Source organism: Chanodichthys erythropterus, chromosome 4 (assembly GCF_024489055.1).
Source record: "Chanodichthys erythropterus isolate Z2021 chromosome 4, ASM2448905v1, whole genome shotgun sequence".
In the NCBI taxonomy this organism is placed as follows: Eukaryota; Metazoa; Chordata; class Actinopteri; order Cypriniformes; family Xenocyprididae; genus Chanodichthys; species Chanodichthys erythropterus.
The window spans coordinates 12,653,897-12,681,456 of NC_090224.1; the positions used below are offsets into that span (position 1 = coordinate 12,653,897).

Sequence of the window (27,560 nt, forward strand, 5' to 3'; positions counted from 1 at the left end):
AAAATTTAAATCCTTTAAGGAGAGTGTCGCTGCCCCCTGCTGTCTGCCCAGAGTTACAGAAACTGTAATTGCCTGTTATTTAAAGGGTTAGTTCACCCGAAAATGAAAATAATGTCATTTATTACTCACCCTCATGTCGTTCCACACTTATATAAGACCTTCGTTAATATTCGGAACACAAATTAAGATATTTTAGTTGAAATCCGATGACTCAGTGAGGCCTGCATAAGGAGCAATGACATTTCCTCTCTCAAGATCCATAAAGGTACTAAAAACATATTTAAATCTGTTTATGTGAGTACAGTGGCTCAATGTTAATATTATAAAGCGACATTGGATTTCAACTAAAATATCTTAATCGGTGTTCTGAAGATGAATGAAGGTCTTATGGGTGTGGAACGACATGAGGGTGAGTAATAAATGACAGAATTTTCATTTTTGGGTGAACTAACCCTTTAAATGATATTCCCCAGCCTGACCCAGATTAAAACAATATGCTGATTCACAATACTGCAATTGTACTTTCTTTACAAAAAGAAAAGGTACTCTGTTGAACATTTGGTAAATATTCTAAAACTGTATAGTTCTTCACTATTGAATGAGGTATTAGGGCCTACAATTCTATTTAACTCGGTTTACATACATTCAGGAAATGTTTGACCTATAGGCTATTTTGTTAGTTAATATGCATATTTTATGTAAAAATTTCATATTCATGAATTGCGTATACTAATAATTCCATACTACTAATAAAAAATAAGTATAAAATTTGATCATTTATATAGATTGTTGTAAAATTCATTTAAAAATTTGGTCTGAAAATCAATTGTTGGAGTAAGAGTTAATGACCAAATGCATCAAATAAGTGTTGGTGCTCAAGGTATCTGTATTTTTTATGATCAGAAGATCTGTGTTCCATTGTTCCAATCTCATTCTCTTCCCTACTTCCACTGCTTTTGAACTGTTCCCTCTGGTCTAAGGCAAGAAGAACACCCCCTCCCCCAAACACACCCACTCTTACACACTTTTTAAAACATTACGCCAACAGATCGACAGAGGTTTAATGTCAGAACACTTAGATCGCACATGTTTATTTATTTATTTATTGCAGTTATTTGTTTATCCACAAGATGCCCTGGGGCTGTCAATTCTCAATTCACAAGGTAGTTGAGAAACTGCTAAACAGAACAGACCGGTGTCATCATGTCATGACAAATCGCGTCTCCTCAAACTGTCAGTTCAGATTATCCTAAATATATATACGAATTGTATAAATTTAAATATCCATATCGCTTACTATATAATGTGTAAGAAAACAAATTAGTGCATAATTATTACACCAATTAAATGTAATTTCTTACACATGATGAACTGTTAAATAATAAATATTTATAATAGCCTATTAAGTGAATACTTGAACATCATTAATTTGTCTTATTTATAATTGAAATATTTGGATATTTAACACTTAATTTAACACAATTACATTAAAGATGACAGTGGCCTTGTATGGCAGCATGCCCAGTGCATTATGGGTGTTGAAGTTTTCCTATTTGGCAAAGGGGAAGACAACAGCCTTTTTTTCTCAAGTAATCTTCAAGCAATTGTGCATGAAGATGCATTTTTATTGGTGATGCAGTAACATTTAGACATCTTGGGAACATTTGGAATTTATTAAAATCTGAACAACAATTTTTTAATAAAAAAAAAAAAGTGATCTCAAAACAAAGGAAACTCTAGAGCTGTGAAATTAAAAAATTACCCATTTTTCAAGTATAGATAAAAGTAGCCTTAACCACTGTACAATATACAATACAGTATGAAGACATCTTGTAAATTTTCATATCATATCATATCAAATCATATCAGAACATAGAAAAATTTCTTCTACCAAACACTATCAGACAATGCAGTGAAAGAAACACTTTTAGAGTGTCCTTTAATTGCTTACAATGGCATATGAGCCGTTGGAGCTGTCTGAAGTTGTAACTGCTGGGGAAAGGTTGGCTTCAGACACGTTGTACACATCTGCAATAGTTAGATGTTAGTTACTCGCATCTATTGTTTTTGCATTAATTCATTAAGCAGACTTTTATCTAGATGATAAATATGACTCATGAATAATAACTACATTCTCACTATTAAAATATATATTAATCTTTTTCTTTTTTTCAGATGTATGTCATCTACTTACTCCTTCGCCGGATCCATGGCAGGAAATTGAGTCCAGGTATGGATGCTAGTCCTGCACTGGTGTTCTGTAAGGTGATATCAATCAATATATATGTCAATGTAAAAAATAATATTTAAGCATTGGTTAGAAGTTTAACATTAGTTAAAGTCCTATAGAGCTCATATAAGTATGTGCTTTTATAGAATGGCATTTACATTGGTACGGCCTGAACTGAGATTCTGTGACAGCTCTCCTTGTAGTGACTCACGAACCTGCAAACAAAGATCTCTGGTTAACATCCAGAAATTTGTTGTAAGTTTCTTAAATGTCTGCTTATTACACAGAATGCTTGTTTTTATCACACCAGATATTTCCCGATATTGGTCATCGATAGCAACTATCAAAATGTTTTCATGTACTATTATCCACTTCTGCTCTTCAGACCAAACAGTGAAGGCAAAAGTACATGATCTGAGCATAACAAAGCTGTCTCTGAACGTCACCATGAAATCAAAATTGACTAATATTCTTATTTTTTTAATTAATGATTTATCCATGCACATCTTTGTTTAAAATAAATAAATAAATACATTCACATGCTCTAGTAAACTTTAATCAAAATAGCTCCCTCTTACAGCAACATTTCTTCACTGAAGACATGTTTTTCAGCGTGAGTGCATGACAACCTTTCACTCACATTCCTTTTGGACAAACTCAATGTCCGCCCTACATTTTTTGTTTGTTTGTTTGTTTGTTTTGTTTTTGAGAAGCTGTTTCACTCAGATGTCACAATAGGGAAGACAAGGGCCTATTTACACTTGTCACTTAAAAGGTTAAGGATAGGCATTTTTCACAAACACCTTTTGTTATACTGGTTGAAACTTTCTTAAAGGGTTAGTTCACCCAAAAATGAAAATTCTGTCATTAATTACTCACCTTCATGTCTTTCCACACCCGCAAGACCTTTGTTCATCTTTGGAACACAAACTAAAATATTTTTTGATGAAATCCGAGAGGTATATGACTCAATATAATCAACATTTTCAAGGTCCAGAAAGATACTAAAGACACTGTTAAAACAGTCAACGTGACTACAATTCAACCTTAATTTTATGAAACGACAAGAATACTTTTTGTGTGCAAAAACAAAACGAAAATAACGACTTTATTAAACAGTATCTTCTCTTCCCTGTCCTTATCCCTGTCCATACAAGCACAGTGAAGGCTTCCATGTTTACGTCCGAATGCCGGCTTAGTACTGGCCAAAGCTGAGCAGCACGATGCATGCATATGATGCTGACGCATGTGCCGGCCAATAATGAGTCGGCATTCTGATGTAGAACCTGGGAGCAGGTAAACAATGTAAACAACGTTTGAGAATGACACAGAAGAGAAGATATTGTTGAATAAAGTCGTTATTTTTGTTTTGCGCACAAAAAATATTCTCGTCGCTTCATAAAATTAAGGTTGAACCACTCCAGTCACGTCGACTGTTTTAACGATGTCTTTAGTACCTTTCTGGACCTTGAAAGTGTTGATTATATTGCTGTCTATACACGAGTCATATACCTCACGGATTTCATCAAAAATATCTTAATTTGTGCTCTGAAGATGAACGAAGGTCTTATGGGTGTGGAACGACATGAGAGTGAGTAATTAATGACAGAAATTTCATTTTTGGGTGAATCCACCCTTTAATATTAGCCTACTTATTATATCGTTGCAGTGTTAAGATTACTGCTCAGTCAATTGCTTTGTATGTCGAAGTGAACTTATATAGATAAAATATATATAGATCAAATTTTGAATCAATATTTAATGTTCAAATATTTAGTGGGCAGCTCTGTAATAAAGCAGGATAAAAACAGTAAATAAATCTAGACAACGTGATTAATGATGCTGATGCTGTGTAATATGGTTTAAGGAATAAATTAAGTCTGTAATAGATCTTTAGATTACATCCAATATTACAAAATTAAGTGGCTGTACTTAAGCTCTTTACAAAGCAACAGAAGTGATCTCATACTGTACCTTGCTGTCTAGAAGCGTTCCAAACACCAAAATAAATAATCCCTATTAAAGGAAGTGTTACAAATGAAAATACAAATTAAATTCATAAAAACATGGACATTTAGAATAGACAAATGTACAGCATTACAGCAGAAAGATAATTTTATATATATATATATACAGCTATGGAAAAAATTAAGAGACCACTCCAAGTTCAGAAATCAATGTTAAGTGGTCTCTTAATTTTTTCCATAGCTGTATATATATATTACATTGAAAAATTTTCAATAAAATTTTAGAGACAAAAAGTGATACCTGCAGAGAATTAAGGAGTGCAAACACCACATGAATGCCTAAGTCACGTGAAACCATGGTTCCAATTCCAAATCCCCATGTTAGACCAAAGATAGGAGTCAAAATGGCCACACATCGACCAATGACCACCAGAGCATGTTTCTCATCTGGTTGAGTTGTGGCACCAACTCCTCTCCTCAACATCTTGTACAGAACCACAATCAAAACCACAAGGTTTATGGCTACAATAGTGAGAGCTGGAATCACAAATGCCAGCAGGGCCTTAGATTCATCCCAGTTCAGCCAGCACGCTCTTTGGGAAATATATTTTTGAGATCCAGCTGTCGACGCAACAGTAATGACCGCTATGAGCAAAGGTGCACCATAACCGACTATGAAGGCTATGGCCATCATTCTGGCCCTTGACATTTGGGACAAGACCATGACTGTCCGGTAAAAGAGAAACAGCGCTGAAATCAACATCCAGAAGAAAAGAGCCAGGTAAAAAAAGTGCATGAAGAAAACCGCTGGACTGCAGCGACCCACTGAGGGTGGCTGCTCTTGATCTGTGATTGCGGCTCCAATGAAAAAACAGATGTTTGCGATCAGAAGGGACACGGCAATGTTGACTATGGACACATGTCGCATATAGGATGTGTCATTTCTTCTTACTGACTTCCATACAATAGTCTCAATAATGAGGCATATAACCAAGCTGGCCATTGAAATAGCTACACCAATGTAAGTTATATAGGCTAAGGCTTTGTTTTTATGGGGAAACGGTGACATTAGGATTGAAAAAGAGGTTGTGTGGTTGCATTCACATGTAATCTTGTCCTTTTCATTCACTGAGGGTATTACTTCACATCCAGTGGAATCCCATCCGTCAAGACTGAAGTTCCAAAAGACACACTGAGGATTTCCCAAAGACTGATCAGTAATGTCAAACGCAAAAGAAATGTTGTTAATTGTTTGGTCCACCTTAACAACAACCACATCTCCATTGATGTGCACATCTGTATTATTAGTGTCAGTTTTACTACTAGTATTACGAGTAGGTAGGACATTGTTGAGTGTTGTGAAGATTATGATGGTTATGGTAGTCTCATTAGGAACCTGTGGTATTACAATCTCTGTAGTTGAGTTAAACAGTGTTGATGTTATACTGAATGAGTTATTAGTTGTAGTTCTGTTCAGCTGAATGGATTTTCCACTAATCGTAAAATCATCCGTGAGACGGTCACTTATCTTCTCAATAGCTTCCAGAAGTTTAACGCTGGTGTTGTTGTCATTGTTCAATATGGTCCATTGAGAACTGACAGTACCTGATACAATAATGTCCACTGTATGTAGGAAATCCTGGAAATTGAATATAAAATTTGTTTAATATGATAAAATGTATCCCATAATGTAATGAACAGGTTTAATTCATGATAATAGAGAAAATGACTGTTGCATAACACAATTACACTGCATCAACACTCTAGGCGTAGCTTCATTTTTTTTGGGGGGGGGGGGGGGTTGTCTCTCGTGGTGTAGTGATGTATGAAGCACAGGTCACACAGAAGTCCCTTTCAAACTGAATAGCTTTGGTCAACACTTGAAACTGTAGCCCAATTTGCATGGGGAAATGTTTCACCATCACGCAGATTTCCTATTGAAATTACTAGATTTAACTTGCAAAAATTCACTGAAAAGCAGTTAATGTCACCACACTGCATTATCATTCTGCACTGTATAGCTTAAGTAGTTTTGTACCAGATTCTAACTCTGTGTGAAATTCTGACTCAGTGGGGAGGCTGCTACCTGAGTGGTCCATATCTCTAAAGCAGTGGTTCTCAAAATTTTTAGCGTGGAGTACCCCCTGAAGGGATTCCCATCCTTCTGCGTACCCCTCTCTTCCACTTTGACTGCAGTCAAACCTTTTCCATTAAGGGACAATATTTGTCTCCCTCCCTCTGTATATTAGGTGACATATCCATAATCAATTTAAACAATACAAACAGTCAGTTACTCCTGGTGACTCTAACTATCGCCAAGAAAACTATCCTCATGAACTGGAAATCAAGGAACACCATACACATTACAACTTGGAAAAATTTACTAATAGAGTACATCTCCATGGAAAACTTGTCTACCTCCACTCAAAATAATGAGTGTTACACCCCTCTTGGTCATCTCTCTTTAACTTCCAACAGTCATGAATCCACTGACCTTCTTTGTCTGAAGCCATCCTCAATGATACACCATTAATATTCACACATGACTGGGGGGTGTGGGTCAGGAAGAGGTAGCAACACCGATTAATATTAAATATAAATAAAATACTTAAAAGATTACATTTAAATCTCTCTCTCTCTCTCTCTCTCTCTCTCTTGCTGCTTCTGGATCCTGGTTGGCTGTGGCATACTAGCCCCTGCTACGTACGGTTCTGATTAGTTGTGGGTTAGTGTGGTGTGGGGCCGGGGGCCTTGGGCTTTCGCCCTCCAGCTTGTATTTCTTGTACATGGGATTTCTTGTCTCCGGCTGGCTTAGCACTTGTCTCGCTGTTTTAATGCTTCACATGTTAGATGAGGTGCACACACACATTCATTTGGAATATAAAACAAGTTAAAAAAAAAAGAAAAAAAAAAGAGGGTAAGTGTGGCGTGACCATGGTGGCCTGGGCTTTGCACTGGGCTGGTTCCATGCTGCACGCCATACTTTTTTAATGCATTATACACTAGTTGACAAACATATCATGAGTATAACAATGAAAGCTGCCATATTTATAAAAAAACATAAAACAAAAAAACAAAAACAAAGGCAGGGTAAGCGTGGCATGTGTGGGACGGCTGGGGTTGAGTATGGGGTTTGGGACCCTGGCCCTCGCAGCACCTCACCTTGATAGCCGGTTGCAACATGACGCTGGCGGGGGTCTATCCTATCCCATGGCCATGAGGGGTGTCAGAGGCAGCTTTATAAAACCTTATTATTAATAGCTGTATCAATATTACCATTATTAATAATATTATTATTTTTTTTATTATCATTATTGCTATTATAACTACTACTATTATCATTACTATCAATGGCTGTACCAATATTATTATTATTATTATTATTACTGCTATTACTACTACTATTATCTTTGTTTGTCCTCTTCCTGATCCTTTAACCTCCCCCCTCATTCCGGATGAAATGAGTATATTTGTTAATATGTTTATCATTACTACTACTGCTAATACTATTATTACTATTTGTCATTTCTTATTAATTGGATTTTTCATTATTATTATTGTTATTATTGTTATCATTATTATTATTATTATTATTATTATTGTTATTAATATTGCTATTACTATTGCTTTTGTCATCTTTCTCATCCCTCATTTACGTTTTTTTTCTTTTTTTTCTTCTTGTGTGATACTATTACCCTCTTCATCATTATTATTGTCACTAAAATTCTTATTATTTATTATTATTTTCTCTCTTTGATATATATATATATATATATATATATATATATATATATATATATATATATATATATATGTGTGTGTGTGTGTGTGTATATTTATTTATTTTTATTTATTTTTTTAATTCTGGTTAAGTCTGTTGTACTTTCCCACATGCTCCTTTATTCATATATTTCCACTACCACACCCAGTTACACTTACATTCACACACACACACACACACACACACACACACACAAATTGTACTGTTATGTATGTTTTGTTGGTCTTTGTATTTGTATTCTGCATTTAATTTGTTTTTTGTAAATATTGTAATTGTCTGTGTGCATAATAATAATAATAAAAAAGGGACAATATTTGCCCCCTAAATTGATTTTCCAGTGCATATTTTTACGTTTATGAATAAATTTATAAAATAAATAATGTTTGAAATAAAAAATGTTTAATAGAGAAATATGCAATGATGGTAAAACGAAGTGATACTTTTAAATATTAAACTAAAACTGCCAGTAGGTGGCAGCAAGTCACTGTTTTTATGAATGAGTCAGAGTCATTCATTCAGTAATAAAGCAAGTGGCTGTGAATGAATCATTGAATCACTGACTCTCACAATTCGTTCAAAGCCGCATTCGTGTGTTGTAGTTCTGCTCTGTTTTTTTTTTTTTTGACCTGTTGTAATAATGCATGTACAATAATTCGCTGTGTCGTGTTAGTGGATTCATTATGTCGGACTCACCGCAGGTAACTCATAATCTGCAGTTGTTACTCCTGTCGCCTGACAAAAACATTGCATGCGGCGCCTGTGGATTGTGGAAAGTTACTGGAGCGCGCATCCGCGCTCGTCTCTCACAAGGAACATCATGGCAGTGATTGACAAGCCAGAGGGCCAATCACGTAAACGGTTGGCTGATGTTTTTAAGGCCCTACCTCGTGCACAGATGATGTATATTAATAATATTCCTTTCAGTGCACCTAATAAATAGTCTTTTATCAGTTAGTAAAGACAGTTTCAAGCAATATTGCAAAAATTTATAAAACAAAACATCTGCTTTAGCACCTTTAAGGCAGCAGATTCGGCACGCAATCTATCATATGCATGCTGCTTGTGTGGATGCAGTCATTTTAGACTGCAAAACATGAAGTAATTTGATTAAACGTAATGGATTTACGACATTTTGCCAGTTAGAAATATAAGGTATGGTAGAGTTAAATTAACTACTCCGCATTTTGTTCGCATACCCCCTTTTGTCACCTCATGTACCCCCAGGGGTACGCGTACCCCAGTTTGAGAAACAGTGCTCTAAAGCACACCCCCACACCTAATCCTAATCCTTATAGGAAGATTCAAGGGAGTCATCCTCTCACAGGGAGATTTTGACACCACAGCTGTGTTACATCGAATTCTGTGACTATCAAATTATGTGACCGTATAGTAAGCATTGTTAACCCTGCTCTGGAGCTATCAGAGTTAAAAGAAACAATAACATGATGTGTGAAAATACCAAGAAACATATCACAACATTTTGTTTTTGAGAATGAAAATGCAGTGTCCTACCTAATTAAGAGTTATGAGCCTTATTTTTAGACTTGTGAAGACTTGTGGACTTATTATTTTATCTGTAGTCATTTCTTTCAGCCGCTACGGGGGTCAGGCCTCCCTGGAAACTACGCCTATCAGCCCACGTCAACACTAATTTATCTTAATCATTAGATATTATCTTGTTAAAGTCATTTCAATACAAGCATACAATGTCTACAGATCAAAATTTACACAAAAGTTTGAATGTGAATATACATACCTTCATCACTGGCTCACTGATGGCAATTGATTGTGACAAATCAGCAACTATAAGGAGTATATCCACAATGGCTTGGACAGTAGCAGCAGATGCTGTTATACTAACATTATTCTGTGCTGTGACACTGCTGAGGTTATCCATAAAGTCTGTTATGTTTTCCTTAACCAAGGTCTAAAGAGCAAAGTACAAAAATACAAATATTAGAATCATTTAAGAATGGACAGATAATTGTTCAATAGTCATAACCAATAGATTACCTTAGCTTTGCTTTTAATGTCGTCGATCAAATCAAGAACACAGTTGTTCTGTACTGGTGTCCAAACAAGTGATTTACCATCACATCTGTAAGTTATGGTGCCTTTAAAGCCACTTTGACAGATTCCGTTCTTCTCTTCATTTGCTTCTCCAAGTCCAAGTTCTTCATTTTGACAGTTGTTAGCTGGAGTGGACAAGTATTTGATTGAAAGGCAGACAGAAATTAGATTCTATTCAACCCTTTATATCAAAATATAATACAATATAATACAACAATTAAAAATTTATATCACTTTTCAAAATGCATTGTTCCAAAAAGTGTTTTTTTTTTTTACTGTTTATTGAACGCACACTAATTAGATTGCTAAAATAAGCATTTTGATGCTGAATAAATTGAGAAAATGAAGGCTTACATTTTTCCTTTATCCCAACTGTTACACTGCTCCTGCTATAACTGTAATCCTGTAGTTGTGGCAGACCCTTGAGACGGCAAGTAAAGGTTTCCTCCTTACAGTTTTCTTTTTGAGTTTTATGATCTAATGTGATACTGTCAGATCCTGATTGGATTAAAAAACAAACCTTAATAAGATGGTGGATTTAACTGACTGAAAGTTTAAATGATGTCAATTAGTTTTGTATATATTAAAAAAATATATATATACACTAACAATTTGTATGTACAACCTGAAGTTTGTACTGCACCATTCAGGACCCACTCTAGATTGTAGCCAATCTCAACAGAACATCTCAGTTGGACAGTGCTGCCATCACATGGGAAAACACGGTATTTATCACCCACAATGATAGTGGGGCGTTGTTTAATAATAATGTTTTGCCACTGAATGTACGGTACTGTACTGCTTTGGATGAGGCATGAGTATCGACCTGCATGTGGGGGGAAAAAATGGTGAAAAGAATACATGTTTATTATTTTATAAAGTAAACCCAATACTTTAATTTTTATGGAAGATTTTTAGAAAGAAAAAAAAAATTCTTGTATATTTATTTGCTACCAAAACAATACTTTGTAAATGTTCATGACATTGACATACTGTAAGTGTAGCTTCATTTTCATTGGCTGATTGATTTCATATTTAAACTCAAAGCATAATCTATGCCAAATATGGTATCATGGAAAATAATTATATTAATAACCATATATGCTGTAGAATATGTGCTAATATACTTCAGTGAAACTATGGTAAAGTTTCACAGCAGTCTGCTTTTTAAAAAAAGGATCAACCACTTTGCCATAAGATAGAGAAGACAAAGAGAAATCCCACTCACCACTGTCACTTTCACTAGTGTTTTTCACAGTGAGAATGCTATTGTTGTTTGAAAGGGTGTATCTTGTGTTGTCCAGTGCAGGATCTTTGTTATTCACTATCCATTGTATTGGTCCCTTTGCAAAGTCTGGCTGTGTACAGATCAGGTTCAGCTTTTGCAGAGGATATAAATTACCTGTTGTGAAATCTGTTTGTTCTGAAAATAAAACCATACAGCTCATATAATTCAACAGTAAACAAAGACAAACAATAACATAATAAATATGATGGATATAAGAAATGTGAAGGGTTTTAGATTAGGCGCTGACTACCCTTACCACTTTGAGCAAAAGACAAGATTCCTTGTGCTTTTAGAGACTCAGAGACTGCTGTGTTTGCTGCTGTAAAATCAAGGTTGTTGGATGTTGCACTTATTGTGTAGTCTGCTATAACGCTACCAGGCCTGTGGAGCGAAACACAAACCACACCAATGTAAAGACACTGGATTTTTTTGAAAAAGTAGTGAATAAATTGGTATGTTGAGTAAAAAAATGTCACAAATTTAAATGGCAGATCATACCTGAAGCCAGTAACTTTTGCAGAATGAGAAATGTAGCCATTTAGCTTACTAGAATAACTTTCTTCAATCTGTAAAAGGAAAAAATACCCAATGAATGCTTGAAAATTTTATAATAATAAAAATTAAATAAATTTGTACATAAATTATATATATATATTATATATATATATATATATATATATAAAATTACAATGATAAAAAAATAGTAACATGTATGTTATGACTTTTTCAAAGGTAAATGTATATTCAAGCTGTAATTAAAGTTGTGCTTATAGTATTTAAACAAAAATCAACATATTACACAAACAATATATTCAAAATATGAAACATGTAGTACTCACTGCTGCCATGATTTGTCCAGATAAATCCAGGTAATTCTTGTCAGTAGAATCAAAAAGACTGTCTTCAAAATTCCGACTTAATGTCATCGACATTCCAATAACTGTAAAACAAGTGTACTTTTATGTGCATTTATCAACAGGGTTAACTAACAATCCTCGATACCAATGCTATGCTACCTAGTTGCTGAGGGTATGCAAGATTGGGGCCCCATCAAAATATATTACCTCAGACAAATAAATGAACAAAATCATTTTCTGCTATTATTGTTTGACATGCTTTGTATACCCATTATTTCCCCCATTTAAAAAAGAGAGAGAGAGAGAGAGAAAATAAAACACATTTGAGACACCAATTATTTATGTGCAATATTTCAAATTCAGTTTCACAGTAGTTCTGTGGAAAACAATGGGTTTTTTGGATTTATAATTTGTTCTCTATACATGCAAAGCAATAAAGTCATGTATTTATTTAAATGTATGTATTTATTCTTGAATCTATTTATTTCTAGATGTCAGAAATCTCAAATAAACATATAACTTGTTATCAAAATACCAATCTATTGTAATTGACATAGCACCTTTAAAAAAGGTTTAAGTCTGCACTGAATGAACAGGTTTCAGCAACAGTTCTCAATACTGATACAAATCTTCACTATCATAACATACAGTTGTTGTGCTATATTTATTTTTTACTGGACATACCTCTTGTCAGTGGTGGTGGTGTTGATGGTGTTGATGCTGTTGTTGATGTTGTTGATGTTGGTGATGCTGTTGATGGTGTTGGTGATGCTGTTGATGTTGATGGTGTTGGTGATGCTGTTGATGGTGTTGTTGATGCTGTTGATGGTGTTGATGCTGTTGTTGTTGATGTTGGTGATGTTGTTGATGGTTGTATTGATGGTGATGACAGTGTGGATGGTGATGCTAAAGTTGATGATGGTGACTGTGTTGATGATGGTGTCGGTGATGGTGTTGTTACTGTTGGAACTGAAGAAAAAAATTGATATGACTTGGTTTAAAAATTCATCATAACTTCCTATGCCTATAAACTTTTTAATCCTGATGACCACAGATCGTCATTACCTGTACTGCATTAGGGAATATAAAGGGTTTTAATATAAAATATTTTGCAAATTATAATTTTAGTAGTATTTTGTGCCGTGACCGCGGGTGAGGAAACGTTTATGACATGGCCATGCACGCTTACTAGACCGCCTGATTCTAGTGGTTTAATACTGAGGAGGACTCTAGCTTACAAGCCTCTGAAAGACTGGACTAGGAAGGACAAAGCTTCACTAGGTTGCAGCCTTACATTTGAGGTTCAGTTTATGGACTTACCTTCTTTTAACTGACAGAACTGTCCATTGTCTGGAAGGGCATTGATACATGTACATGCACCATCAATGATGTCATCACAGACCTCGTATGAGTGACACGTGTCATTCGGCCAAACAAACAGACCCTCACATTTACACTGATACTGTGTTTCATTCAAAGAACACACTGAAAAGCAGAATCCAAAAATTCATTATGCATTTAGGGCAGCATTCATAATGTTTTAAGTACAACTTGTCTAAATAGAGACAAAGATCATACCAGTAGTTATGTTGATTTCTGTGATGTTAGTGCTGTCACCGATTATGTAGGGAAAATCAAAAGACATCCAATAGTTCATCTGCTGATCAATGATGGAAGTATTATCGGCATCTATCTGAATTTCAGTAAGATATTCAATCAGAACTGGAGTCATGGTAGGAAAGATAAAAAAAAAAGAGTTAGAATATTCACTCATCTTTTTATATGCATGAAATTGCTGAAGTGACCTGGATTTCTGCATTTAAAGGCATAATTCACCCAAAAAATTAAATTCTGTAATCATTTACTCACCCTCTTGTAGTTTCAAACCTGTATGACTTTGTGTGGAACATAAACAATATTTTGAGAAATGTTTTTTGGTCCATACAATGATGGTGACCAAGATGGTTTGGTTTCCAACATTAATCAAAATATCTTTATTTATGTCCCACAGAAGAAAGAAAGTCATACAGGTTTGGAGCTGATGACAGATTTTTCATGTTTGGGTGAATTATATTTTATAGTCAGATGTTTTTATGTACCTGTTGGTGGGTGCGCACATGCTGTGTTATCTTATGGAAAAAGGATAAGAATGGATTAGAAATCATTTTTGAACAGTAACTAAGGGTGCGTTCACACTTGTAGTTCGGTTCGTTTGGTTCATTTGGTCCGGACCAAAGAAGAAAAAAAAGATATCAAAGATACCGAACCTAAAGGCATAGGGATACATTCACAACCTGATTGGTCGGATTTTATGACGTATTGCCTATTTTGAGACGGAACTTACTAAACATCCAAAACAGTGCTGTTTGCTGAGGTAAATGCACTCGTTGTGTGTGCGTAGCGGTGCGTAGCCTGCATGTGATGGTATTTTGGCCAGCGGCGGGAATCCATCCGTCACACACAAACGATCTGCTGCAAGGAGACGCGCGTCTGATGTCTGTCATGGGCAAACTCGCGACTATGACGAGAAAAACCGACATGCGTGAGGATTCTGTCCTTTTTAGGGTCTCGTCTTCCTGTTTTTGGTTCGGTTACATGTCTTTGGTCCGTGTTGCTTTCATATATCATTCGAACCGCACCAGAGTTCGTTTGGAAGCGGACCGAGACCCATCTTTTCAGCGGTCTCGGTCCGCTTGTTTGGTGCGCACCAGGGTTCAGATGGCAGCGCTCACATATGTTCAAATGAACCGCACTAACCGAGCAATCGCAGCAGGGTTCGTTTTAATCGAACCAAACATGACAACTGTGAACGCACCCTAAGATCACAAACAGATTTCAAACAAATGTATAAAACTATTTTACTTGTTATTTCGTTGACTGGTTGACAGAACTGTCTATCACTTGGAATATCATTGATGCAGCTGCATGTGTTGTTAGTGATGTTGTCACAGCTCCCATATTCTGTGCACTTTTCACACGACCACAAATACTGATCCTCACATACACATTTGTATCCACTGTCATTGAAACTGCACACTAAGCAAGATAAACATAAATGTAAGCTCATTTTTAACAGATCAGGACTGCTGTGTTAGTGTTTAGAAGGTCATGAAGGTCACGTGATATACTTCACCTGTCGTGATGTCCACATCTAATACTTCAACCAGCTCATCTAAATGAAGTGGAAAGGTGAAGTTCTGCAGAAATCTCATCATCTCATCGATCACAGAGATGCTTGATGATTCAATTTCAACTTCAGACAAGAAGTCTGTGAAGGGTAGTTCTGTGACAGAGAGAAGCTTATCATTGTAAAATGTAAAATGAGCTATTAAATCTAATATATATTTTTACTGCATATGTTAAGCAATTAACAGTTTTTTTTTAATTGAATTGTATAATTTTAGCATTATTGTTCTTTTAACATTAAAAACTTTTCTTTTTTTTTGGGTGCATTTGCAGTTGGCATGTTTGATCATGATTCTTACCGCTCTCCGGCACACACATCTCTCCATCACTCGGAACGCCACTGATACATCCACATGAGCCCAAACTGATGGCATCACAGGCATCATATGTCCTGCAGTTGTTGTATGTCCATGCATAACCCTCTTCACATACGCACTGGTATTCGGTCACATTTGGCTGGCACACTAATGTAAATATAACAGAACTGGTTAACAACATTAAAGATGAAAATTAAGTAGCAAGAATTACGTAAATGGCTTTTGATCACCTGTTGTAATGTTCGCAGCAGTGATTTCAGTACTGTTGTCCAATTGAAGAGGAAACATGTTAAAGGCCATCGCTGCTCTGATCTGTTCAATCACCAAAGCGTGGGATGCATTCAGTTCCACAACCACAATGTATTCCAGTTGCTCTGTACATATGAGAAAATGAATGAGATTTTAATAATCATGCGGTCATAAGGAGGCCTGTTGAAGTAAAGGTAAAGACAAAACCATTGACAGACAAAATGATAAAGCATATTAAGTTAATGTATCTTCATTTTTATATGAATAACATGTATGAGTAGAGGTCAAAACCATGAGTCAGACCTGTGTGTATATAATGGACTTGCCCTTCTATGACACTGGAATAAATCTGGAATAAAAAACACAAAAATACATTTATTTTACATTTTTTCATTTAATCATGTGATCATGGCTCTACTACACAGTTTATAGCAATAAAACAAAAAAAAATATGTTAAATAATTTAAATTTGGATTAAATGTGTACAAAACATTTTATTAATTATGCAAATGATTTAAAGTTCTGAAAGTGTTGGTGTTCATATATATGTTTCTGCGGTAAATAAACTTTCCCCTGCCTGGAAATTTATACTTGTATTTGAGAAATCAAGTGTTTCCACAACACATTCATGGGTCAGCAGGAAAGCCATGATTCCTGCAAAGTACTTTAGTATTTGTCCTGTATCTGAAGAAATGAGATATAAAGAGACACAATTAGTAGGAAAATAAAACATTTATTAGCCTTTAGTCCAGAAGCTAAATGTCTCGGAAAATAAATTAAACATAATTGTACTTCTATCTTAGACTATGCAAATATTTAAACTTGTTTCTACAACCAACAACTTTTAATGATTTGGTCAGAGTGAGTCATGTCTGACTCATAATGAATCAAGAACTGGAAGATCCGCAGAACTTGTTTGTGTGTGACTGATGGTGCAAAAAGTGTGAGCTGTCTACGCCCAAAAACTTGAAAACTTGACATTTTTCGCTGTAAACTCTAACGCTCAAAATACTTAATTGGTTTGAGTAGGACAAACTTAAATTAAACAAATTAGTTCAGTTAACTAGTTAAATCAACTGTATGGAAGCTCGTTTCCACCACTAAATAAAAAAATAAAAACAGTAATTGTGACTGTTTGTCTCAGAATTCTGACTTTTTTCTCACAATTGCAAGTTAGAAAGTCACGATTCTGACTTTTTTTTCTCCTCACAATTCTGACTTTTTTCTCACAATTGTGAGATATAAACTTGCAATTCTGTGAAATTTTTTTAGTTCATATCTCACAATTCTGACTTTATATCATGCAATTGTGAGTTTATATCTCAGAATTGTGAGACTGTGAGCAAAAAAAAAGTCAGAATTGCGGACAAAAAGTCGCAATTACTGTTTTTATTTTTTTATTTAATGACAAAAATGGGCTTCCATTTATGAGTATTTAGAACTTTCTTTTTCTTTTGAATTCACAGCATTTAAAGTAAACTGGACTGTTTCATTGTTTTGAGTTGTAAGAACTTTTTTTGTTTTTAATTTGTGCAAAATTAATGGTAAGGGAGATTTTGTAGTGATTCATGTTTTGTTATGTTGGTTCATGCTGCTTGGTTTCAGAGCAGGTAAGTTACATGTTTTAAGTTGCTGTACTCATTCATATAAACACTAATGTTAACATGTTAGCAAGTTAGCATTTTCTGAATTAGTTTGCTATAGCTAACAAAATATTTATGTTGAAATAACCTAGTAATATTAAGTTATATGTATGAAGTAGTGAACTCAAATATTTCAAGTTAGGAACAATAAAAATGTATGAGTATAAAATAACAATCTTACTTAAACTTTGAGTTTCTTAACTTTTTTGAGTTGTGACAACTTAGGGTTTACATTGAAGTAAATAACTCATTTGATTTCCAAGAAGTCAAAATAAAAAATAAAAAAAGTTAATTAACTACATCTCTTATGTTAATTAACATTCATGAGCACTACAGAATCAAAACCTGATAGTTCTGCTTACTTAAAATAGGGAACATTATAACTAAAAAAAAAGAAATTGATAAATTTTTTGAGATAGCCCAACTTATTCATGTTTACCATACACTGCCATTTTCAATTATATAAAACTATATGTTTGCATAGCATTCTTCTTAACACATTCTGCCCCATGTGATGTCTGTATATTGTATGCTTACTGTGTATTATGTAAGCAATCCGTTACACATTTTCTTAATTTTTAAAATAATACACAGACTTTGTTATTTCAACTTGTTTGCATATTTGAATGACCAGTAACTTTTTAAGTAAATATTTAAGTATATTGAAGTTTAATGTTTTTAAATAGTGTATGACGTGTATATAAGTTTTGGTAATAAAATAAAATGTTTCGGTATAGTGCATGTACATTTTGCTAATAAAATCTTTTTTTTTTTTTTTTTGCTTAGTGTGGTTTAGAATAAAAAACATGGTTCACTGACTAGTACTTTTAATTTTACTACTTAAAATTAAAAATCGAGTAATGTTGTAGATCTTGCTCAATTAAAATTGAAAATGAGTACTTGTTTCTTGTTTTTTTACCACCACTGGCATTCTGACAAATTGCAAATACTATACTTCTTTATATAGTGTTTAAGTAGGTATTATTTTAACAGTTAGCTATTTTTGACAGCAAGTGTATGACAGGTGATAAAAGGTGTAAACAAAGCCAGAAAATATTTGTCATTATACACTCTCAGGAACAACAACAACAACAACAACAACAACAAAAATCGTATAGCTGTCACTGGGGCAGTAGCCTTTCAAAATGTAGACCTTTTGAAAGAGTATCACCACTGTGAGAGCTGTTGTTCCATTTTTTCTTAGAATGTAGCAAAACTAAAGCTTGTTATAGCGGTTTAAGAGCCAAGATGTCTTGCAGTATAGCATTTTTGTGACAAAAGTAGTTACAGTAATCCAAAATGAGTTATTTGTTGTTTATTCTACCTTGACCAGCCATGTTTCTCACTGATGTATGTCTGTCAAAATCACTTCAACATATTTCTTCAGAAAAAAAGGCAATTGTCTGTAAAATAGGAAATACTGGGATATATAATCAGATAATAATGAAAAAACTGAACAATCAGTGATACTTTCATGCTGTTTTTTGTCACAAATCACCAACAAAACTACTGTCTTTGACTGAATGGAGTGGAATTTTTTCAGTAAATTTAAATATAAATTAAAATTATAAAACATCTGAAGCACTATGTTGTATCCATTAATGTTTACAACAGATATTTACAGGAAAGGTCAAATCTTGCGTGGAAGAACCTTGGCATCAGTCAGAAAATAAAATAAGATTATTTAATTATAAATTACAATGACACAAAGTCTACAGCATTTACACATTTAAAAGAATAAACATGCCGATTTGTCACTCCTACCTTACCTCTGGAAACGACGGTGAAGTGATGCCGAGCTTGTTTCTAAGTGTCTGAGATTTTGTTTCCTTGTCAAATGATCCACCTAAAAAATGATCCTGGAATTAATATGTCTGTGCAAGTCACTACAAGAATGTGACTGCGTGTGGATCACCTGCTAGACAAGTTTGATTCCCTTTATTATTTTCATGGTCTCTTTGGTGAACAGAGAGGAGTGACATCATAACAGAAACATTGTGGGCTACATTATCAGGTGTAAATCACATATTATACCTTAACAAAATTCCCTTGATGAACTAGGGATAGAGAGTATTACTGTGACACACTTCAAATAAAGTCTTCTTCCTGAAATTAAATCAAAAAATCAAACAGTTACTGTCATTGCATAATTGTATGAACACACCTAACAGCTTTTGTCTAAAAACGTGTATCTGTGAAAGGGGACGTTTGAGGTTTATAATCCATGATTAATCAGATTCCTGTAAGCTTAGTGAACACTATTTATATCCTATAATATCCCAAATAATATTCATATATTAGTCTAGGTTACAATGGAATGGCATTAATCTACTCAAACTTCAACCACTGTACATCAAAAGGAAAAAAGTGTGAAAGTATTAACAAATTGCTATCAGGAAACTATGTAGAACCCTGAAAGCTTGAATGAGTCTTTCTGTATTAATAATTACTGTAGTAATATATGTAAGTCTATATTAAAGGTACAATATGTAAAATTTTTGCAGTAAAATATCCAAAAACCACTAGGCTAGTGTTATATATTTTGTCCAGCTGATTACTAACAATATCTCTAATGTTTTCAACTACTTGTAAATCATGAGAAAATTCCCATTCTAAACAGTGACACGGGGCGGTGCAGTCGCCTGTCAATGACGTCAGTTACCTTTGTTACCGCCTTTACTGACGTAGAAACCACATGACAACAGTGCCGTGGACAAATGCGGAAGTAGTGTCTAGCGTCCAGCAAACCACTAGCTTGCTTCAAGCAGTTCCTTATTTACTTCTTGCATGTTTTATGGTGGATTGTGTTACTTATTTATGGAACATAATTACTGTTTACCATCTGCCGCTGGTTCTGTCGACAAGGACAGCTCCTGTGAACTCATGACCGGAAAAGCGGAAGCGGCGCCGGCGACTGTGTCATAATAAAAGTCCCGCTGCTCGTGAGGCGTGTGTTGATCAATCGCTCCAGCTCCTTGTTCAGCTCCCGCAACACTCGGTCCTGCTCTGCTTCATACTACAGTAACGTTAATAATCGCATCCACGAACATGAGTTCTTCCAGACTCCAAGCCCTATTCTTTTGAACCGTCTGTTGAGGTGGAGACCACATGTCCCAAGTTTCCGCTCTAAAACTTGGCGTCATCAAACTACGCCTTTGTTTTGAATAGGCTTCTAGCGACCTCTAGCGGAAAAAAATATCACAAATTGTACCTTTAAGTGGAACACTGATGGATTCAAAGTGCTTTCTGTCATTTTAACAGATAAAGAACAGATCATAAGAACATGATTCCTGTTGTCTTTTTCATAGTTATGGTGAAATACTAAAAAAAAAAAAAAAAGAAAAGAAAAGAAAGAAAATAACCTGCAGGAACAGAACACAGAAGACTGAATAGAGCTCTCAACACAGAAATTCTTCTGACATCAATCTCACATTAAAATTCCAAGCAAGCGTTACATTATTTCCTGATGGATAAAAATAGAGCATGACAGCTCATTTAGTCAAACTGACAGATCAGGATTATTTGTAGGGCAACCTTATTATTTGAAATGAATTGTTCTTTTGTGTGCCAGCTTTCAAAACCAGAAGTGCCACCCTTATTTTAATATACATAAGGCTTGTTCGGAAATAGGTGGATATACTGTCAAATATAAGCAAAGCTTAAATTGTATACTTGCATATGTAACAGGGCCACCAAGGTTATATAACATTGCTCATAAAATGTATAAAGCTGACAAATCTGACAAACAGTAGGCATTTATGATGCTTTTTGGTTGTCTTTGTTTTTTTAAATTGGCATAAATTTTGTGCGTTTGTGCCTAAAATTCATTGTCATGACCATGACCATCACCAGCCCAGTCACCTTAGCACACTACATTTCCCAGCATCCCTCCTGTTCCTCACCTGCACTCACTCAGCCATCACCTGCACCTGTTATTTTTGTACAATGTCGTTTTGACCATAATAATCTACTAAATCTAACTTGTATAAATATTGCAGTAGTATAGAGAAATATTGTACATACATTTATAGGTAAAATCAAACTCTGAGACTCCTGTGCCCATTCTGTGATAAAAAACAACTTCACTGTGCAAAGAATCATGGGGGCCCGAAGTGTCCATCAGTTGTACCCTTCGAAATCCTTCATTCCGACGGGCTCTTTGAAGTGGCCAGTTTTCAGCACTTTGGAATTTTGGAGCGACCCTTCAATATGGCGGCCATGATTGTTTTCACTTCACAATGCCCTTCGGAGGGTGATATCTGTCGTTTGGAACACACCGTAGATGTATCCTTTGCTGCCTTTGATATCCCACAATCCCACTGTGCTTTCCATTCTGTGACAGTTGAGCTAGAAAAATAAAGATGGCATCCGAAATTTGCGTTTGCTGGTCAGTTTGTGTGTAAATGTATGTTTTTGACCAACATTTTGCAATTTTGATGTAATTTCTAGCAAGAAAGTACTACTGTAGTAATTAAATATTTGTTCAGTTCTCACCAAAGCTCGAGCTATATTATGGTAGATCATTAAACTGTTACACTGCCTCAGATGTCTGTCTAAAATCAGTTTCGTGAGGTACCTTCATGCACAAATGCTGCCTTACAAGTCATTGCTTTATAAGGCAGCGAGGCAGCAAGTCATATGACTTGAACTATGGATAACCCCCCCCCATGTGTTAAAACACCCAACTTTACAGCAGAAAAAAAAAATGTTTAAAGCCTGGTACAAAAAGTGGTTTTGGTCTATATAGCTAATTTTGCCCTTCATGACAACTGTGAGGGGGGGTGAATTGTTTTTATAATTCATCTGTTGAAATTATATTAAGCCTTAAAGTTCTGCATAATTAAGGGCGTGGTCACTTGAGTGACAGGTGGATTGCCACCTCATCTCAGCTAATTCCAGCTGCTGAACTTGGCATCTCTGCCGTGTTTGTGCTATTTTCAGGAATTCGGGAAATGTTTGACATATTTTGTTAGTTTATATGCACATTTTATGAAACTGCATTTTCAAAAATTGCATATAGATAAAACAAAATAATTCACATCACTGCATATTTAGAATAGAATTTTCTCTCTCATCCCCTTTCTAGCTTTCTGCTTTTTAACTCTCCAATTAAGACAAGGAACATTTTTATTAGTTTTGATTTTGACCCAACAATTTAAATTAGCAGTTTACAAGAAGTATAAAATTAGTTGCTTAAGAAAGCTACTCAAGTAAATACAATATGCAGAGGCATATAATTATTGGTTATTATCAGTCCAAAGTAACATTTGGAAATTTTGGAAACATTTGGAATTTATCATAACAAAGCATATATATATATATATATATATATATATATATATATATATATATATGTGTATAAGTGAACTTCACAAACCACAGAAAACTTATTTGATTTGTAAAAAAAAAAAAAAAAGAAAAAAAAATACCCTAATTTCCAAATCCATACCCCTAAACACTGCATTTACAGTACATTACCCAAAGAAGTAAAAAAAAAAAAAGTCATTGTAACCTCATCATTTGACTAATGATCTCAGAACATGGCAGACATTCTACATTTAACAGACATTACAGTAGACGAAACACTTTTAGAGCGTCTTTTAAGTGTTCAAACTGGCATATGAGTCATTTGAAGATGTAACTGGTGAGGAAAGGTTGGCTGCAGACACGTTGTACACATCTGCAAAAAGTTAGATGTATCTTATTTGCATTACTATTGTCTTTACATTCATTCATTTATCAGCCACATTTATTTACTCATTTATTGATTCATCTTAATGAAAATATATTTAAAAATATTTATTTTTAGATTAATGTCATCTACTCACTCCTCTGTCGCATCCTTTGAAATAAAGTCCCGAGTCCAGATGTGGATGATGATCCTGCACTGGTGCTCTGTAAAGAGATATCAGTCAAATAATGTAAAAATATTTAAACAATGGTTAGAAGTTGAATGTTACTTAAAGTTCTATAGAGCTCATATAAGTGTGTACTGCTATAGAATGGCATTTACCTTGGTATTGCTGGAACTGAGTTTCTGTAGTAACAGCTTTCCTGGAAGTGACTCACGAACCTGCAACAAAAAGATCTCTACTTTACTCCCAGTCTCCTATATACTTTCATATTCATACAAATGGATACAAATGCAGCTATCTCTGTTAGGGTCTCAGTTATCGATTATAATGAAAATCCCTATTAGATTAAATCCAGCATTAGAAATTTAAATGGCTTTACTTAAGCTCTTATAAAGCAACAGAAGTAAGCTCATACCTTGTTGTCCAAAAGAGTTCCAAACACCAAAATAAAGAATCCCTAATAAAGAAAGTGTTACAAATACAGGTAGCAGTTACAATATGGTTCAATTTTAAATACATTGAAGACAAAAAGCAAACATGGAAATACACAATAAATCAAAGTGCAGCATTAGTGGGTTGCACAAACTGGAATACACAAAATGCAACATTAATATAAAATTAATAGAGATAGAAAGTGATACCTGCAGTGAATTGAGGATTGTAAACACCACATGAACACCCAAGTCACGTGAAACCATGGTTCCAATTCCAAGTCCCCATGTTAGACCAAAGATAGGAGTCAAAATGGCCACACATCGGAAAATGACCACCAGAGCATGTTTCTCATCTGGTTGAGTTGTGGCACCAACTCCTCTCCTCAACATCTTGTACAGAACCACAATCAAAACCACAAGGTTTATGGCTACAATAGTGAGAGCTGGAATCACAAATGCCAGCAGGGCCTTAGATTCATCCCAGTTCAGCCAGCACGCTCTTTGGGAAATATATTTTTGAGGTCCAGCTGTCGACGCAACAGTAATGACTGCTATGAGCAAAGGTGAACCATAACTGATTATGAAGGCTATGGCCATCATTCTGACCCTTGACATTTGGGACAAGACCATGACTGTACGGTAAAAGAGAAACAGCGCTGAAATCAACATCCAGAAGAAAAGAGCCAGGTAAAAAAAGTGCATGAAGAAAACCGCTGGACTGCAGCGACCCACTGAGGGTGGCTGCTCTTGATCTGTGATTGCGGCTCCAATGATGAAACAGATGTTTGCGATCAGCAGGGACACGGCAATGTTGACTATCGTCACATGTCGCATATAGGATGTGTCATTTCTTCTTACTGACTTCCATACAATGGTCTCAATGATGAGGCATATAACCAAGCTGGCCATTGAAATAGCTACACCAATGTAAGTTATATAGGCTAAGGCTTTGTTATCGATGGAAAACGGTGACATTAGGATTGAAAAAGAGGTTGTGTGGTTGCATTCACATGTAATCTTGCCAGTTTCGTTCACTGAGGGCTTTACTTCACATCCAGTGGAATCCCATCCGTCAAGACTGAAGTTCCAAAAGACACACTGAGGATTTCCCAAAGACTGATTAGTAATGTCAAACGCAAAAGAAATGTTGTTAATTGTTTGGTTCACCTTAACAACAACCACATCTCCATTTATAAGCACATCTGATTTCCTACTGTCATTATTAGTATCACGAGTAGGTAGGACATTGTCAAGAGTTGTGAAGATTATGATGGTTACAGTAGTCTCATTTGGAACCTGTGGTATTACAATCTCTGTAGTTGAGTTTGGCAGTGTTGATGTTATACTGAATGAGTTTTTAATTGTAGTTCTGTTCAGCTGAATTGATGTTTCATTAATCGTAAACTCATCTTTGAGACGGTCACTTATCTTCTCAATAGAGCTCAGAAGTCGAATGCTGGTGTTTTCTGTGGTGTTTCCTTTGTTCAATGTGTTCCATGTATCACTGACATTACCTGATACAATGATGTTCACTGTTTTTAGGAAACTCTGAAAATTGGATATAAAAACATTGTTTAATATGATAAAGTTTAGGACAAAAAAGGTCAAGGTACGCACATCCAAAATATCTTGGCTAGGTGCAAGATCAAAAAATACATCAATAATACAAAAAAGATCTGCACACTGTTGTTCTCCCTTTACTTAGAAAAAGTTAAAAGTGGCAATGTTTCGGTCAAAGACCTTTGACAGGCTCACACATACAAAGGCAACAGCTCAATAAGTAGGCTATTCAGAATCAACTGTTAGCAATCAAGGTCAATCATGTGAACAGCATACCACAATTAACACAAGACAACCACATTGAAGAAACATTTAAATACAAACACAATATCTAAACACTTTCAAAAATCCCCAAACAACCTTAACACAACACCCAGCCCGCCCCCCATCTTTTTTTATAATTTACAATTATTAGTCCTAGAAGCAATCAATACATACAAGTTTAGGTACAAATAGGGCTGCATTAACGACATTCACATTTCAATACAAAACGACCCACTCACTTTATCTATTCCTTTAGGTAATTATAGTTTTGGTGGCTGTGCCCAGTGTAATTTTACTACAAGTGTTTTTTTTTTTTCCTCATCCTTCCTTTTAAAATCACGGGTGTCATCACTTGTACTACTAAAAATGTTATATGATAAAATGTCCATGTTGGTTAGCATATATAGGAAAAACTAGGATTACAGAACATCAAAGCAGTATATGCACAAATTTTCAAATAATAATAATTAAAGCTGCAAGCAGCGATGAAAGGGCCCTCGCACCTGGGCTCACCGCCACCCGTTCGCATCAGGAAAACAGTGAAAAGTGGGTGACATGGATGCAAGCGAGTAAATACAGGAGAAATATAGCCAAGTCATTTCAAAGTGCCACACTTCCTGCTGCCAACAGGTGGCGCTTTGACCGTAACTGAATATTGCCATGTAGATGTCCTCAGGCCAGGACTATTATCAAACATGTTAAGTTTGGGGCAGATCGGACATTGTATGCCTGAGTTACTAGAACTTCCTGTTTCTTGGCTTTAATCGCATACATTAGCACTTAGCCAAGTGTTTTAGTGATTTAACATATTTCTAGTATGTTTGGTACATCATGGCATATTAAAATGTTTTTTCTGAGAGTGAACTAAAGTGTAAAGCATACCATTTCCTGTTGCCAGCAGGTGGTGCTATGACTAACTGAATATTGACATATAGATGTCTTTAGGCCATGTGAAGTTTGGAGCAGATCCGATGGTATGCTTGAGTTACAACAGCTTCATCATTCATGGCGAAACATCAGAATTTGTCAGGCTGTCACGGACACGCCCTTCAACAAAAACTCAAGATCTTTGTAATTAAATGTCGCTAAGGCCTTAAGATTAGACTGACCATATATGATGTTTTTATTATTAAATGTCTTTGAGGAGTTAATCACAGTGTTGCTGGCAGGTGGTGCTATGACAGCAACTGAACATTGGCATATAGATATCTTTAGGTCAGGACTCTAATAAAACTTGTGAAGTTTGGGGCAGATCCAACATCGTATGTCAGAGTTACAACAACTTCCTGTTTCATGGCAAAACATCGAACTTTGGCAGGCCGCTACAGCCACACCCTTCAGCGAAAACTCTAGATCTTCGCAATTTAACGTCATAAGGGCCTTTAGATTAGACTGACAAAAAATATGATGTTGATCTGATTAAAGCTCTAGGAGGAGTTCGTTAAAGTACAACATCTGGAAAGGGCAACAACATCTCCAAGTGACTTTTTTTGTAGGTATTGGGCTGTACCAAATTTCATACCTGTACGTTAAACGTAGTGTCAGGGGCAATTCGTTGAAATTTTTTAGGTGGCGCTATCGAGACATTTTGCCACACTTAATTCTGAAATCCATATCAGATGTAAATTTTCACCACTTCTGACGCATCTGCAAAGTTTCATGAATTTACGAGTATGTTTTGGCCCTCAAAAAGGTGATTCACCTTACATGGTGAAACATCAGACTTTGTCGGTCACCACGGACACGCCCTTCAACGAAAACTCTAGATCTTCGCAATTTAACATCTCAAAGGCCTTAAGATTAGACTGGCCATATATGATGTGCTTCTGGTTTAATCTCTATGAGGAGTTAATCAGAGT

The 27,560-nt window shown here is 35.3% G+C and overlaps 2 protein-coding genes across 2 annotated transcripts in view; both read right to left on the bottom strand.

The window, feature by feature from the left end:
• Positions 1–2,186: 2,186 nt before the first annotated feature.
• LOC137018828 (adhesion G-protein coupled receptor F1-like) lies at positions 2,187–12,268 on the bottom strand. Its single transcript, XM_067383553.1, has 10 exons — positions 12,176–12,268; positions 11,835–11,902; positions 11,593–11,717; positions 11,277–11,471; positions 9,992–10,173; positions 9,735–9,905; positions 4,499–5,836; positions 4,205–4,246; positions 2,389–2,445; positions 2,187–2,258 (listed from the first exon to the last, which is right to left on the bottom strand). Exons 1-10 carry the CDS (start codon positions 12,266–12,268, stop codon positions 2,187–2,189), a joined length of 2,343 nt encoding a protein of 780 aa, XP_067239654.1.
• Positions 12,269–23,408: 11,140 nt separating this feature from the next.
• The window catches only part of LOC137018831 (adhesion G protein-coupled receptor F5-like), a 32,345-nt gene continuing 28,193 nt past the window's right edge, over positions 23,409–27,560 (bottom strand). The window contains exons 18-21 of the mRNA XM_067383559.1: positions 24,085–25,425; positions 23,859–23,900; positions 23,602–23,661; positions 23,409–23,483 (exon numbers count right to left, since the gene is read on the bottom strand). Coding sequence (XP_067239660.1) covers positions 23,409–23,483; positions 23,602–23,661; positions 23,859–23,900; positions 24,085–25,425 — 1,518 coding nt within the window. The remainder of the gene's footprint in view (positions 23,484–23,601; positions 23,662–23,858; positions 23,901–24,084; positions 25,426–27,560) is intronic.